Source organism: Staurois parvus, unplaced genomic scaffold (genome assembly GCF_062004578.1).
Source record: "Staurois parvus isolate SC_StPar_1 unplaced genomic scaffold, SC_StPar_1.0 ptg000018l, whole genome shotgun sequence".
Classification (NCBI taxonomy): Eukaryota; Metazoa; Chordata; class Amphibia; order Anura; family Ranidae; genus Staurois; species Staurois parvus.
This window is the reverse complement of record NW_028317814.1, coordinates 24,863,413-24,876,303: the sequence shown is the minus strand read 5'-3', so window position 1 is coordinate 24,876,303 and position 12,891 is coordinate 24,863,413. Positions and strand designations below refer to the sequence as shown.

Sequence of the window (12,891 nt, the reverse complement as noted above, 5' to 3'; positions counted from 1 at the left end):
GATACCTGCTGATGGGTTAAGGACCTTCTAGAGCCCCGTGCAGCTTTCCTAGAGCAGCCTTTCTCAACTAGGGTGCCCTCGCACCCTGGGGGTGGCTTGAGATTTCCTCAGGGGGGCCTTGGCAAAATGTCTACAAATTACCCAAAACTTGCATACAAGCCAGCCGGGGGAACAAGCCTGCCTTTTAGTTACACAAAGTCACAGGTTTTCATTGTGCACCATTATGACCTTCTAGGCGCCAGAGTCCTGACAACCAATGACGTCAGTTGATAAGGAGGATGTCAGCTGCCTGCACAGCATCCTAGTTTGACCCTCCCCTGCCCCTCTCCATCAGTGCTGGGCTCACATTAGCTCAGTGATGGAGAAAGACTTAGAGAGAAGAACACTGGAACACTAGTCTGTACCAGTGTGCAAAAGTGTATTTGCTTTGGAAGAATGAATCACCTCTAATGTTGGGTGTCCTACATGTGTGGATGTTGCTGCGTTATATGAAACCATTAGAATAGTTTTTCACATTTTAGAATGGGGTGCCTCAAGACTGTCCATAATTTTAAAGGGTGCCTTGACTGAAAAAAGGTTGAGAAACACTGTCCTAGAGTAACTGCCTGTCTCCTGGAATCTCCTCCATGCTCGAGACTGTCAGCAAACCTTCTGGCAATGACACGTATTGATGTGCCATCCTGGAGGAGTTGGACTGCCTGTGCACCTTCTGTATGCAGCAGTGCCCCCAGCCCCTCAATACTTACCTGAGCCTCATCGCGATCCAGTGATGTGCACAACAGCTTCGGCTGTTCCGGGTCTCTGCCTCCTCATTGGCTCCTGCTGATGTCAAAATTATTTTAGAATAAACTTCTGTAACACGCACTGTCACAACAGACAGGCTTGTTCAGAGGATTTATACTACAATAGCAGTCTTCAAGGGACAGGGATTCTTTTAGTTTGCATTAGTGCATTTAGGGACAAATTTCAACACTTTCAAAATAGGGTTTAATAAGGAAAAGGTCAAAATGGTGCAAATAAAATATTTAAAAACACAAAGATATTACAAAAGAGAACAAGCAACACAAGTGGTGTAAAAAAGGTAAATACTTGCAGTCCTTAGTTTTAGCAGGTCACCCAAGGTTGAGCAAGGTGTTACCAGCTCTCCTAACTTGACAGATATTCCTTGGTTGATGGTACATGAGAGTTTCAACTTTTGGAGCAGTCTCTTTTTCTCTGGTATCATGGGGGTGTTGTCAGAGACCAGCTGACCAATTAAGCGGTTGAGAGGTGTCACCGTGTTTATGACTGTATTATCCCTTACAAACAGTTTTATACCAATATTAATATCTTCCACTATGTACAGGTTGCATTCTGGAAACTGGTAGATTACTGTTCAACATTATATTTCGTGTCCAGATATCCCAAACACACAGTATTTGGGATGGGCCTGTCACCCAGGAGGTATCTGACTGCTATCTAACCTTCTGTATACTATAGCTTAGCCATGTATGATTTGATTTGTTCGGTATGATATTCCCCATTCAAATATATACTTAATATTGGTGTGTCTTGGTACTGTCTGATTTTATGAATTGTGTGTAGTTTCGAAATGTTGAGTTGGGTAGGGAGAAGGTCTCCAAAAGGTCACTGCAAACCTGACTGCTTTACAATTCCCATACCTGCAAAGCGGGCCAGCCTAAAGTGATCTAAAGTTAAACTTTAATAGTAGGGAGGGGAAAAACCCCTGCCAGGTTATTTTTTGCTGTGTACCCCTGGGGAAATTTTCTTTCCCCAAAGAAGCAACAGGAAGTATAAGTATATATATATATATATATATATATATATAAAATATAAGTATGGAGACTAAAGTTTTGCATTTCTCCTCATTTTCTTTCCCGCTGACAATGGTCACCTGTGGAATATAGGGGAAAATCTCCCCAATGAGGACACAGACAGACAGCAACACAAAATTTGAAAGAGGGTCTAACCCTTCTCCACTCCTTCCAGAGATACACCTAAGTTCACTGTGAATCCTGATCTAGATCTATCTATTTTACATGCAGTTTATATACAGAAGCCATTTTCAACAAGAGAACCTGCAGAGGTTGTTGGGGGTTCCTTCAGCTGTGGCTGTCTGTCCTCCCATCTGATGGTGCCTGGAAAGTTCTGGGGATAGCACCACTTGGCAGAGCCAGCTGCATGACACCAAGGATCTTTGTAGACTTCTGTGAGGGTGGCATTCTGACAACCACTGTAATAGACCTTCTTTCCTCTGGTCACCAATATAAGAGGGACATTCTTTCCACTGGCCACCACTGTAAGGAGCATTTTTCCTATTGACCCCAATAATTTGATTTTATCAGGGGCTCCCCAAGAAAATATATCAAAGGTTCCTCTGGATTAAAAAGGTTGTGAAAGGCTGATATACAGTAAATGAAAATAGGCAACCAAGTGAGAATGGACCACTAGATGCCTGTATATGCCAGCAGTTGGTGTAAAATTGCAATAGTATTCAGATCTATCTATTGGAGTCCTAATCCAGAGATGTCAGCAATATATATCACTTGATGTTAAAATGATCACAGTTTGTGTATGAAAGATCTTACACATACAAATCTTACATAATTCCTCATGAATGGCTATGGGTGTTTTTATTAAAGCAGAGTTCCACTCAAAAGCAGAAGCTCCGCTTATTTGCCTCCCCCCCCCCCTCCACTTCCATATTTGGCACCTTTTGGGGGGGAGTGGATACCTGTTTTTGACAGGTACCCACTTCCGGCCCCCTCCTTCGGTCCCAGAAGACAGGTCCCAGTTTTTGTAGCTGCTGACGTTTAAGAATCACAAAACTGACTGGAACTGCTTTAAGCTGTACGGTCAGGGCTCTATCTCCCGCTGTCAGTTTTTGATTTGAAAGTGTTGACCACAAAATAGAAATCTTTGGCATGCATCAGAGTAGGCCTATCCATTCTTTATTTTATCATATAGAGCTCTGGAATGTTGAATCTGTAAGGACCCACATACACGGGACGTTTGGAAAACACTTCTGAACGATGGAAACTGACTGCAGGAAAACGTAGGTTAAAAAACATCTGTTTAGCCGCGTTTGCATACCACATTTATATGCGTTTGCATTTAGAAGCGGTTTTTAAAGATAACATCAGGACACCTTCCAAAATGCCCAGAATGCACTGAGAAACAGTAAAAATAACGATTTCAGACATTTTGAGAGAAATAGAGAGAGCAGAAGCAGAGAGAGCAGTATGTGTTGAGATGACCTGTCTTTTCTGGTTGTATTCACTATGGATCCCATCATGAGCATAATGTGTCACGTTCTGCCATTTTTTTTCTTCACGAAAAACCTGGAACTGACTGCGCTGGTGTACCGGGTCCATTTGAATACATGGAAAATGGTTTGCATGCATTTTTGATGATGAAAAAGGCTCTGGATAGCATCTGGACATGGAACAGTTAAAAAATGCTTCTAAATGCAGTTAGCAGCGTATACAAGTGTTTGGAGTTTGAAATGCAGATAAAATCTACTTCTGAATGCAAGTTTGGTGCGTTCAAAAAAACGACTGTAAACTCAACTGCCTGTAAATGATGATGTGTACATGGACACATAGGAAAACATTAGGGAGAGTTCAGGGGCTGCTAAAAAAAACGCAGCAAAGCTCCTGAACGTCAGTTTATCAGCTGCAGTGTACATGAGCCCTAAGAGTCAAAGCGTTGTACTGCCAGTATCTGCATGTCCCAATTCCATAACAGATCCAAAAAATAAAAATGTTATTCTTCATTCTAGGGTACTGGGCTGAGCCATGCAAATCCTTTCCTTTTTACCACATTGTTGATTTGTGATGAAGGCTGTTTTAAGAAGACTCTACTGTTCTTTGCACTAGTTGAGGTCGTCTGATAAAGAGGTATGTACAGCCCTGAAATGCGTAGCCTAGTCCTGACCAGCAATTGGCATGTGACATCACCTTCCAATTCGAGCCTGGAACTCACACTTTACGTTTCACCTTGGCAATGGGTAACATTGCCTCTTGGTATCCAGCGGCTTCCTAGAGCTACTCTGCATCACCTGTCTCTTTCCTGGGCAACTCTGCAGATCGGCACCAGGCTCCATGTCCTTTCTTCCACCAGGACTAGGGGATAATGTATTATTACATGCTGGCCTCCCGTGTTTTGTCATGTATGTACACTACAGTTACTCAAGACCCTGGTTAATCAGGAGCAGCATCCATCAACCACATGCTACTATTGTTGGCCTTTCACATAGATTTTGTATGCTTAAAGGGCATATACGCTTGACTTCTCTATACTCAATTTTGTTCCATTTTTTAAATTTTCATTCTGCACTATTTTAGTTGAGTGATTTTGGTTTGTTTTAGCCATACTTTCCATGACCTGTCCATAACTCCTAGATTGTAAGCTCGAAAGAGCAGGGCCCTCGATCCCCTCATGTTTTGCATTGTATTGGTATTGTTCTGTCACATGTTCTGTCCCCCTTTGTAATGTACAGCGCTGAGCGAACTATTGGCGCTTTATAAATACTGTATAATAATAATAAATTGTCTTTTATTTGAAGGGATTATCCCTCTTTTTGAATGAAATTTCTTCTTTCTTCCTCAATTGTCCCTCATTTTGCTCTGATGTACAGACCCCTATAAATAATTACTGTTTAACTATCTAAAGTGTTATAAGTGCCATTTGCACTGCCCCACAGCCCAAAATGCTGTTGGCCACACAGGGGGCAATGTGATGAGAGTTTTATTGCATCACACAGCTTCATTTTTAATATTTTTTTCTGAACTTTATATGAAGTGTACAAAGTGACACTTCATTCATCAAAAAAACGAAGGAAGAACAAGGAGAACATAGTTGCATTCAAATATCAACAAACTATAATATTAAAAACATGGATACTCCTTACCAATATAACAAACCACCCTGCCCCTATTATAATTCAAATAGATGACTGAAAATTCTCCAGAGAGACTAATCCCTTAGTGATACCACGGGGCATGTATGCAGGAATACATATTTATTCCAAGCCTGGATTTGTCCTAAACTGGACACCCGTATTGTAAAAAACAAATTGGCAGATATGTGGACTAATCTGCACACCAAGGCAATTTAACATTTCCCCACTGTAGGGGTTAAAAGTCAATGAATACATAGATCCATGTATCAATCATAGTAAAAACTTACTTTCCCACAGGCTGAGGGAAAGAAAATCGCTCAATTTCCCCATCAACACAGTCAGTGTTGATGGGGGTATCCCTCCCTCTGCACTAATGTATTTTGACAGCGGCAGGTTTCCCTGCCATCAGAACATAATGATCATTGCTGCCAGCTATAGCCAGCAGCAGTGATTGTAGGATTGATAGATCAGCTTCAGTACAACGTGCCTGCCCATATGTGGACTGAAATTTGGCCAATTTTTGATGAACCAATCAAATTTTCGATCCGTCTATGGCCAGTTTAGGAGCTCTCCAAGGTGGGTGGCCAGTAGAAACAGGCAGCTGAGCTATGGTTTTACTGATTCCTGCTCCTCAAATTGTAACAATATAGCTGGACAGGGCTGTACTCAAGCTGATGAACGCTTGCCTCACAGGTGTGGTTCAGTCCCTCAATTAATTATTATTGCTATTTTTTAATATTGAAATAGAAAGCACACACAAAAAACAGGCATTTAGGTAGTAGCGCCTCCTGAAGGCCTGTCAAGGTCTGCTATACTATTCCCCTGAAAAGCCTGTAGCTGACATTTTGACTGTCAGGGTCCTATCTATGTGTGATATGCCCCTATGTCTCTCTAAGCTCCATCCCAAAGTTAACTCCTGTGTTGCAGGGACCCTCTGCGCTTCCGGGCCCCATAGCAGTCCCAATGTCTGCTTTGGCTATAGGTCTGCCATTGAGTGGTCTAAGAGCTAATGAAAGTGATGTACATGCTGATGTGTAGCTGAAAACAAAACTTCATAGAGGACCACAGATGCCTATTAAAGGTTTAAAAAAAACAAAGAGACAACAGAGTGACAGTTTGTCAATTTTATTATAAGTATAAGGCAGACCCTGCTCTGCAGGGCAGATTTGGCAGTGCCACCAGTAATCCCTGTGTTAGTAAAGTATATGGCTTCTACATGGCAGGTAAACATTAGACAGGGACTCACCAGAACATCTCATGAAACTCGTTCCCTTAGAACTTCTCAGACCTCATCAGTAAATTGTTAGTCCCCAAACACTGATGTTTCAGTTGATGCTGGACTGCTGGCTCACCCTCCAGGTTCTTATATCTCTTTAGGATTCTGGTGCTTTATGTATATGAGGCTACAACTATACTCACCATATGTGGCCACTGTAATGGGGTCTTTTTATCTTTTTTTTTGCACTTTTATTTTGTTTTACGATTAGAGGAGGACTAAGATTTCTCATGCAGCCACAAGAAGAGTGAGTGTCCATGGCTGCAATGTAGAACCTGGATCTCCAGCAAATAGACTTTACTTGGGAAGACCACAAAGTGTGACAAGTCAGTTGACAATTCAACTCACAAGTGGCTATCCATAACCAGAATGTCAGGGTTGGACAGAATAAACCTTTAAAGAGGCCATGACAGCATCAGTGTATGGACACTTCTATTGTTGACCTGTTTTTTGAAGGTACAAGCTGTTAGGCATTTATCTTTACTTGGCGATAGCTATTCAGGTAGGAAGTTGTGTCTCATATTGTAGTCTTTTGACACATGAATGGTTTTTAGGCTTCTTGTTGGGCAATAGGTGCCTCTCCAGCCACAGGTGGACCTTACATTTGGGCCACTTTCCCACGAAAGTCCATTCATCACTATGGGCTGGTGGGTGTAAATGGACTTGTGTCTGATTACACCCGCCTACCTCCTATACAATCAGGTCCATTAAGAACAAACAGAGGGGGGTCCTTTCTTTTCTGTGTAGGTGGATCGGATCAAAGGGCAGTCAGGTGTAAACAGACAACGGAGTCCAAATACACCCAGCCACCCATAGAGCAGAACGGGCTCTGTCCATTTCTGCTCTGTAGAAACTGAGCGGAAGCAAAAAAAAAAGAACTGATTCCCCCATCTACACATTGGAGGTGGATGGGGAATCCTCTTGCTGTGCTATTGTATTCTGGTCATGGGACTCCTCCACTACCAGAATACAATGATCAGCACTGCAGCCAGCTGTTCAGCAGGAATTTCGATCCATGTATGGCCAGTTTCAGGGCTTTAAGAGGTCTACAAAAGGGGAGCTTTTATAAGTAAAACAATGTTATAATCAAGCGGAGCTGGTGCTACCCTGCTCCTATGCAAACAAAGATGTTCTTTAAATAAAAAATATGTGTACTAAATTCAGTGGCTTTTATGTTAACCAGCTGCAAAGTACTGCGGACAGGGGGCCACTGCAGGCAAAGCGACCTACCTGTACATCGCTGCCTACGTCCGGGTTTAGGGCACATGCAAGTCCGGCACCCGCTGTGATTTTACACAGTGGGAGCCTGCCAGCAAGTCCCACCCAATGATTCATGGCGGGGATCTGCTGATTGGCTGTGTGCAATCAAAGCCCCAAGCTCTGTGTTGGTAAACAACACAGAGCTCTGTACAGATGGAGCGATCTGTCAGTTTCTCATCCTTGCAAGGTAGTCTGCCACGGTGGCAGATAGGATGTTACAACGAGAGCGGAGAGAAGAACACCTGCCTACTGTCATGAGGGGGACTGTTGGAGCATTTTACATCCCTCATATGGGTGTATCATACATCATATAACATGGATTGAAATTTAGCGTATGTACTCTCCAGCGCCTCAGGATATGCACAGCCAAAAGGGAAGCCAAGGGTACCAGGACAGCGACAACCAAAAGGAAATGTTCCAGGGGTGCAGCCCTCCTCAGACGGGGAAATCAGCCACTGGATAGAGAGAAAACACAGGTGGCGCACACACCTAGTGCATTATCCAAGGTTTATTGTAGGAATTAAATCATAAAAACATACTCACAGACGAAGCATGTATCTAAAAAGCATAGAAAAATGACAATGGCCACAACGGCGGGCAAGGTGTTCTCACAGTCAGTGCGGTCAAATGGCTGACGCATTTCGGGGACGAATCCCTTTCCTCAGAGCTGATGACCAACCTCTGATGCTGATGCACGATGAATGGAAAGTAAAGTAAGAGCCTCGCTGTTGATGCCATCAACAGCGAGGCTCTTACTTTACTTTCCATTCATCGTGCATCAGCATCAGAGGTTGGTCATCAGCTCTGAGGAAAGGGATTCGTCCCCGAAACGCGTCAGCCATTTGACCGCACTGACTGTGAGAACACCTTGCCCGCCGTTGTGGCCATTGTCATTTTTCTATGCTTTTTAGATACATGCTTCGTCTGTGAGTATGTTTTTATGATTTAATTCCTACAATAAACCTTGGATAATGCACTAGGTGTGTGCGCCACCTGTGTTTTCTCTCTATGGATTGAAATTTGCCTGCTTTCAGCAGGGACAGGCTAAATTCTGATCCATGTGTGGACATTGCTGCTCAACAGAAATCGATCAACTGATTTCTTTTGAATGGACCTGTAGGAAAAAAACTGCTCGATCAGCGGTTGCAGCGCTGATCTGTGTATTCTGACAATGGAGGAGTCCCCCTGCAGTCAAAATACAATAGTACAGCAGGTAGGATTCCCCCATCCACCTCCATTGTGTGGATGGGGGAACTGGTTCAGTTTTAGTGGTACAGTCAGCACCGTGAATGGCCAGTTTAAGTTATCAGTAGACACACCAAATTATTCCCTTCCTTTTATCTGTGGGAGAATCCACACCGACAGCTCTCCAATGAACATCACAGCAAAGTAACTGAAAAATGCATTAGGGTGCAAAGGGGGTTTTCATAATAGCGGACAGATCTTGATGCCAGAATCCCATCATATAAAAAAACTGGCGGTTGAGTCAGTATCAGTTTTGGGTGGACTGTTCTAGATAAGCAGTTAGTCTGGGCCAATAACTGAATATCTCATGCAGCAAGTAAAGGACTAGAGATGTCTGATTTTGTAAACTGTTATAGTAATGGGGAAAAGGGGGGGGTGGTAAAAAGGAAATGACATCTGTGCTTGCAATATCACAATTGGACCACGTTCTTGTACACGACAGGCAAACACTGTACAATGATCTCACAGGCCAGATGACCGGCTTTTCGTGAAGCCTGTGTACTTGGTGCACAGTGTACAGCTCTTGTGTAGCATGTTGGTCCGGTTTGTGACTGGACAGGAATGCTGGGAGTATGTAAACAATTGGCCTGAGTTTATTTTTCCCTGGGATTGGAATGTAGTCGCTGAACCGCCTTCGCCTTCCAAGCCATTTCCAGTTACATGGGAGAGGGGGAAGAGGTGAACAGGCAGCTGGGAGCATCAGGGGTCACTGCTAATCCTGGAAGAGACAAAAACACAGACCTGTGAGCCAAAACCTGAAGCTCTTTGAGTGTACACAGGAACAAAGGAGTGTGCCAGCACGTGGGCAAGGAGTGTGCCAGCACGTGGGCAAGGAGTGTGCCAGCAGGTGGGCAAGGAGTGTGCCAGCACGTGGGCAAGGAGTGTGCCAGCACGTGGGCAAGGAGTGTGCTAGCACGTGGGCAAAGAGTGTGCTAGCACGCGGGCAAGGAGTGTGCCGCATGTGGGCAAGGAGTGTGCCGCATGTGGGCAAGGAGTGTACCAGCACGTGGGCTGTTATACCATATATACTAATGTTAAAATGGAAATCTCTTTTTAGTGTTGAATAGAGCACTGGTGGTGCATTACAGGGTTAGGACCTCTACTGCTTTTTTTTTGCTGTCCTTATTGAGGAGATTTTCTCTCACTTCCTGTATGGTCAAAGTAACAGAAAGTGAAGAGAAATCTCCATAGCAGGGGGCACAGATAGCAATAACAACAACCAGGGGTTCTAACCCTTCCAGACTAAACAGGACTAAGAAGAAGAGTTTGGGCTGTAGTTCCATTATAATAAAGCACAGGTTACAATTATACACTGAAGCCAGCCAGTGCAGTCTAGAAATGATAAGGAACTTTATAGGTGGCAGGAAACATGTTTTCACTGAAAGTAGGAAAGTCACAAAATGTTAGGTACCTTCCTAAATGTACAGGAGGTGACTGGAAATCTTGCCATGCTCTGGTGACCTAAAGTGATACTAAAGGCTTACATTTAAAAAAAAAAAAATTACAAACATGTTATACTTACCTGCTCTGTTCAGTGGTTTTGCACAGAGCAGCCCGGATCCTCCTCTTTTCAGGTCCCCTGCCAGCGCTCCTGGCCCCTCCCTGCTGTCGGGTGCCCCCACAGCAAGCAGCTTGCTATGGGGGCAGCTGAGCAGGCATGTTCCCAAGCTGCTGCTCTGTGTGTCCATTCATACACGGAGCTGCAACTCGGCCAAGCGCCCCTCTCTTCTCATTGGCTCACTGGCTGTTACTGACAGCAGCGGGAGGCAATGTCTCCCGCTGTTGTCTCAGCCAATGAGGAGAGGGAGTCCCGGGATAGCCGAGACTCCAGTACACATTTATGAATTGAGAGGGGGTTTAGGTGTTAGGGGAGGCTGGGGGGGATGGTGCACAGAAAAGGTTTTTTACCTTCATGTATAGAATGCATGAAGGTAAATATTCTTGAGCCTTTACAAGCACTTTAAGCTAGCCAAACATTATTTGAATTGCATCCAATTCCTACTGAATTGGATGAAATTCGACCTGTGGGTCGCCCTATGAGCGCCACCCGGCTTGACAAAAGTTGATGTAAAAGTAGACTGAGCCAGGTGAAAAGTATTGGCCAAACAGTGACTGCATCCTATCAGATGCACAGGGTGCTGCTCCTCTTGGCAGCAGTGTTTTGGCAGAAAAATGTCTGACGCTTTTAAAAGTGTCTAACCGTTGCTGTCCATCCTTTGCTGCGCTGGTCAGTCTCAGTGGAGTCTTCACTGTTCACTATACAGATGATGTTATATATTGGGATATGTCATGAATGTATTCATGTAGATTGAGATATCTACTCCAGTCCCTATAACATTTTAGCCTACACGTCTGGTCATTAAATCCACTCACCCATTCATCCTCATCTACCCCTTCAAAGGCATCCTGGGGCAGTGGGTCATCCCGGTTGCCTAGTTTTGCCACCATCGCATTCAGTAGCTGAAAAGGAAAGAGAAGTGAAGTGTCATTAGGTGAATTTATCCATAATCATCGACCATATTGTAGCCTGAAGAGACTATATCAGAGATACGGTTCAACTTGCAATGTTATATTTAAGTTTAATCTATAAACACACAATTCATAAATTATCATCTCTATGCCTACAATGAATCATAGGATCTATTCTCAGAAATAACTGGTTAACCCCTCAAAATGACTATATCTTTAGTAAAAAGTAAATACCGTATTTTTCGCTCCATAAGACACAGTTTTTTTCCCCCAAAAAAGGGGGGAAAATGTCAGTGCGTCTTATGGAGCGAATATAAAGCGGCCGGTCCGGTATTTCTGCTGCCACCACGTCAGAATACCGGGCCGGCCGCTCAGCTCTTCTCTCCTGCAGGACCTTACCTGTTCCTAGCTCCAGCACTGTACAGTCTTCCCACGCTGGCTTCTGTGACAGCCGGGTGCCCACTGCACATGCACTTTGCTTTGTAAATGGTCCGGTGTCTTCTGGGACACATGACAGGTCCCAGAAGGCGCCGGGCCATTCACAAAGCGCAGCGCTTCTCGCGCATGCGCAGTGGGCACTCGGCTGTCACAGAAGCCAGCGCGGGAAGAAGAAGGAAGGACAACTCCGCGAAAGTTGGAGCGGGTACCTGTCAAATTCAGGTACCCGCTCCCCCTCCCTCCCCAAAGGTCAGCAGTCTCTGGTCATCTCCTTTACTGTCTGCAGTCTCTGGTCATCCCCTGTACTGTCTGCAGTCTCTGGTCATCTGCACTGTGTCCCTGGTATTTTCCCTGTACTATGTCTGCAGACTCTGGTCATCTCCTGTACTGTGTCCGCAGTCTCTGGTCATCTCCTGTACTATGTCCGCAGTCTCTGGTCATCTCCTGTACTATGTCCGCAGTCTCTGGTCATCTCCTGTACGGTGTCCGCAGTCTCTGGTCATCTCCTGTACTATGTCCGCAGTCCCTGGTCATCTCCTGTACTATGTTCGCAGTCTCTGGTCATCTCCTGTACTATGTCCGCAGTCTCTGGTCATCTCCTGTACTATGTCCGCAGTCTCTGGTCATCTCCTGTACTATGTCCACAGTCTCTGGTCATCTCCTGTACTATGTTCGCAGTCCCTGGTCATCTCCTGTACTATGTTCGCAGTCTCTGGTCATCTGTACTGTGTCCGCAGTCTCTGGTCATCTCCTGTAGTATGTCTGCAGTCTCTGGTCATCTCCTGTACTGTGTCCGCAGTCTCTGGTCATCTTCTTTACTGTGTCCGCAGTCTCTGGTCATCTCCTGTAGTATGTCTGCAGTCTCTGGTCATCTCCTGTACTGTGTCCGCAGTCTCTGGTCATCTCCTGTACTATGTCTGCAGTCTCTGGTCATCTCCTGTACTATGTCTGCAGTCTCTGGTCATCTCCTGTACTGTGTCCGCAGTCTCTGGTCATCTCCTGTACTGTGTTCGCAGTCTCTGGTCATCTTCTGTACTATGTCTGCAGTCCATTGGTTCAGAATATTTTTTTCTCTTGTTTTTCGCCTCTAAAACCTAGGTGCGTCTTATGGTCAGGTGCGTCTTATGGAGCGAAAAATACAGTAGGTTACATTTGCAAAACTGAAATCTGATTGGCTGGCTAAAAAGGATAGTCAAAGCCTTTTGGCAGTCAACTCAGCTGTACTTAGCTGAACCTGCAGTATACACAGCTATCCACAGTGAAGGGGAAAATCTAATCAATGAAGTCATTCAGCTTCCAA

General features: G+C 44.6%; 1 protein-coding gene across 1 annotated transcript in view; it reads right to left on the bottom strand.

Annotated features, from left to right (window-relative positions):
* Positions 1–8,397: 8,397 nt before the first annotated feature.
* The window catches only part of CORO7 (coronin 7), a 304,171-nt gene continuing 299,677 nt past the window's right edge, over positions 8,398–12,891 (bottom strand). The window contains exons 27-28 of the mRNA XM_089683334.1: positions 11,058–11,144; positions 8,398–9,402 (exon numbers count right to left, since the gene is read on the bottom strand). Coding sequence (XP_089539460.1) covers positions 9,397–9,402; positions 11,058–11,144 — 93 coding nt within the window. The 3' untranslated portion in view covers positions 8,398–9,396. The remainder of the gene's footprint in view (positions 9,403–11,057; positions 11,145–12,891) is intronic.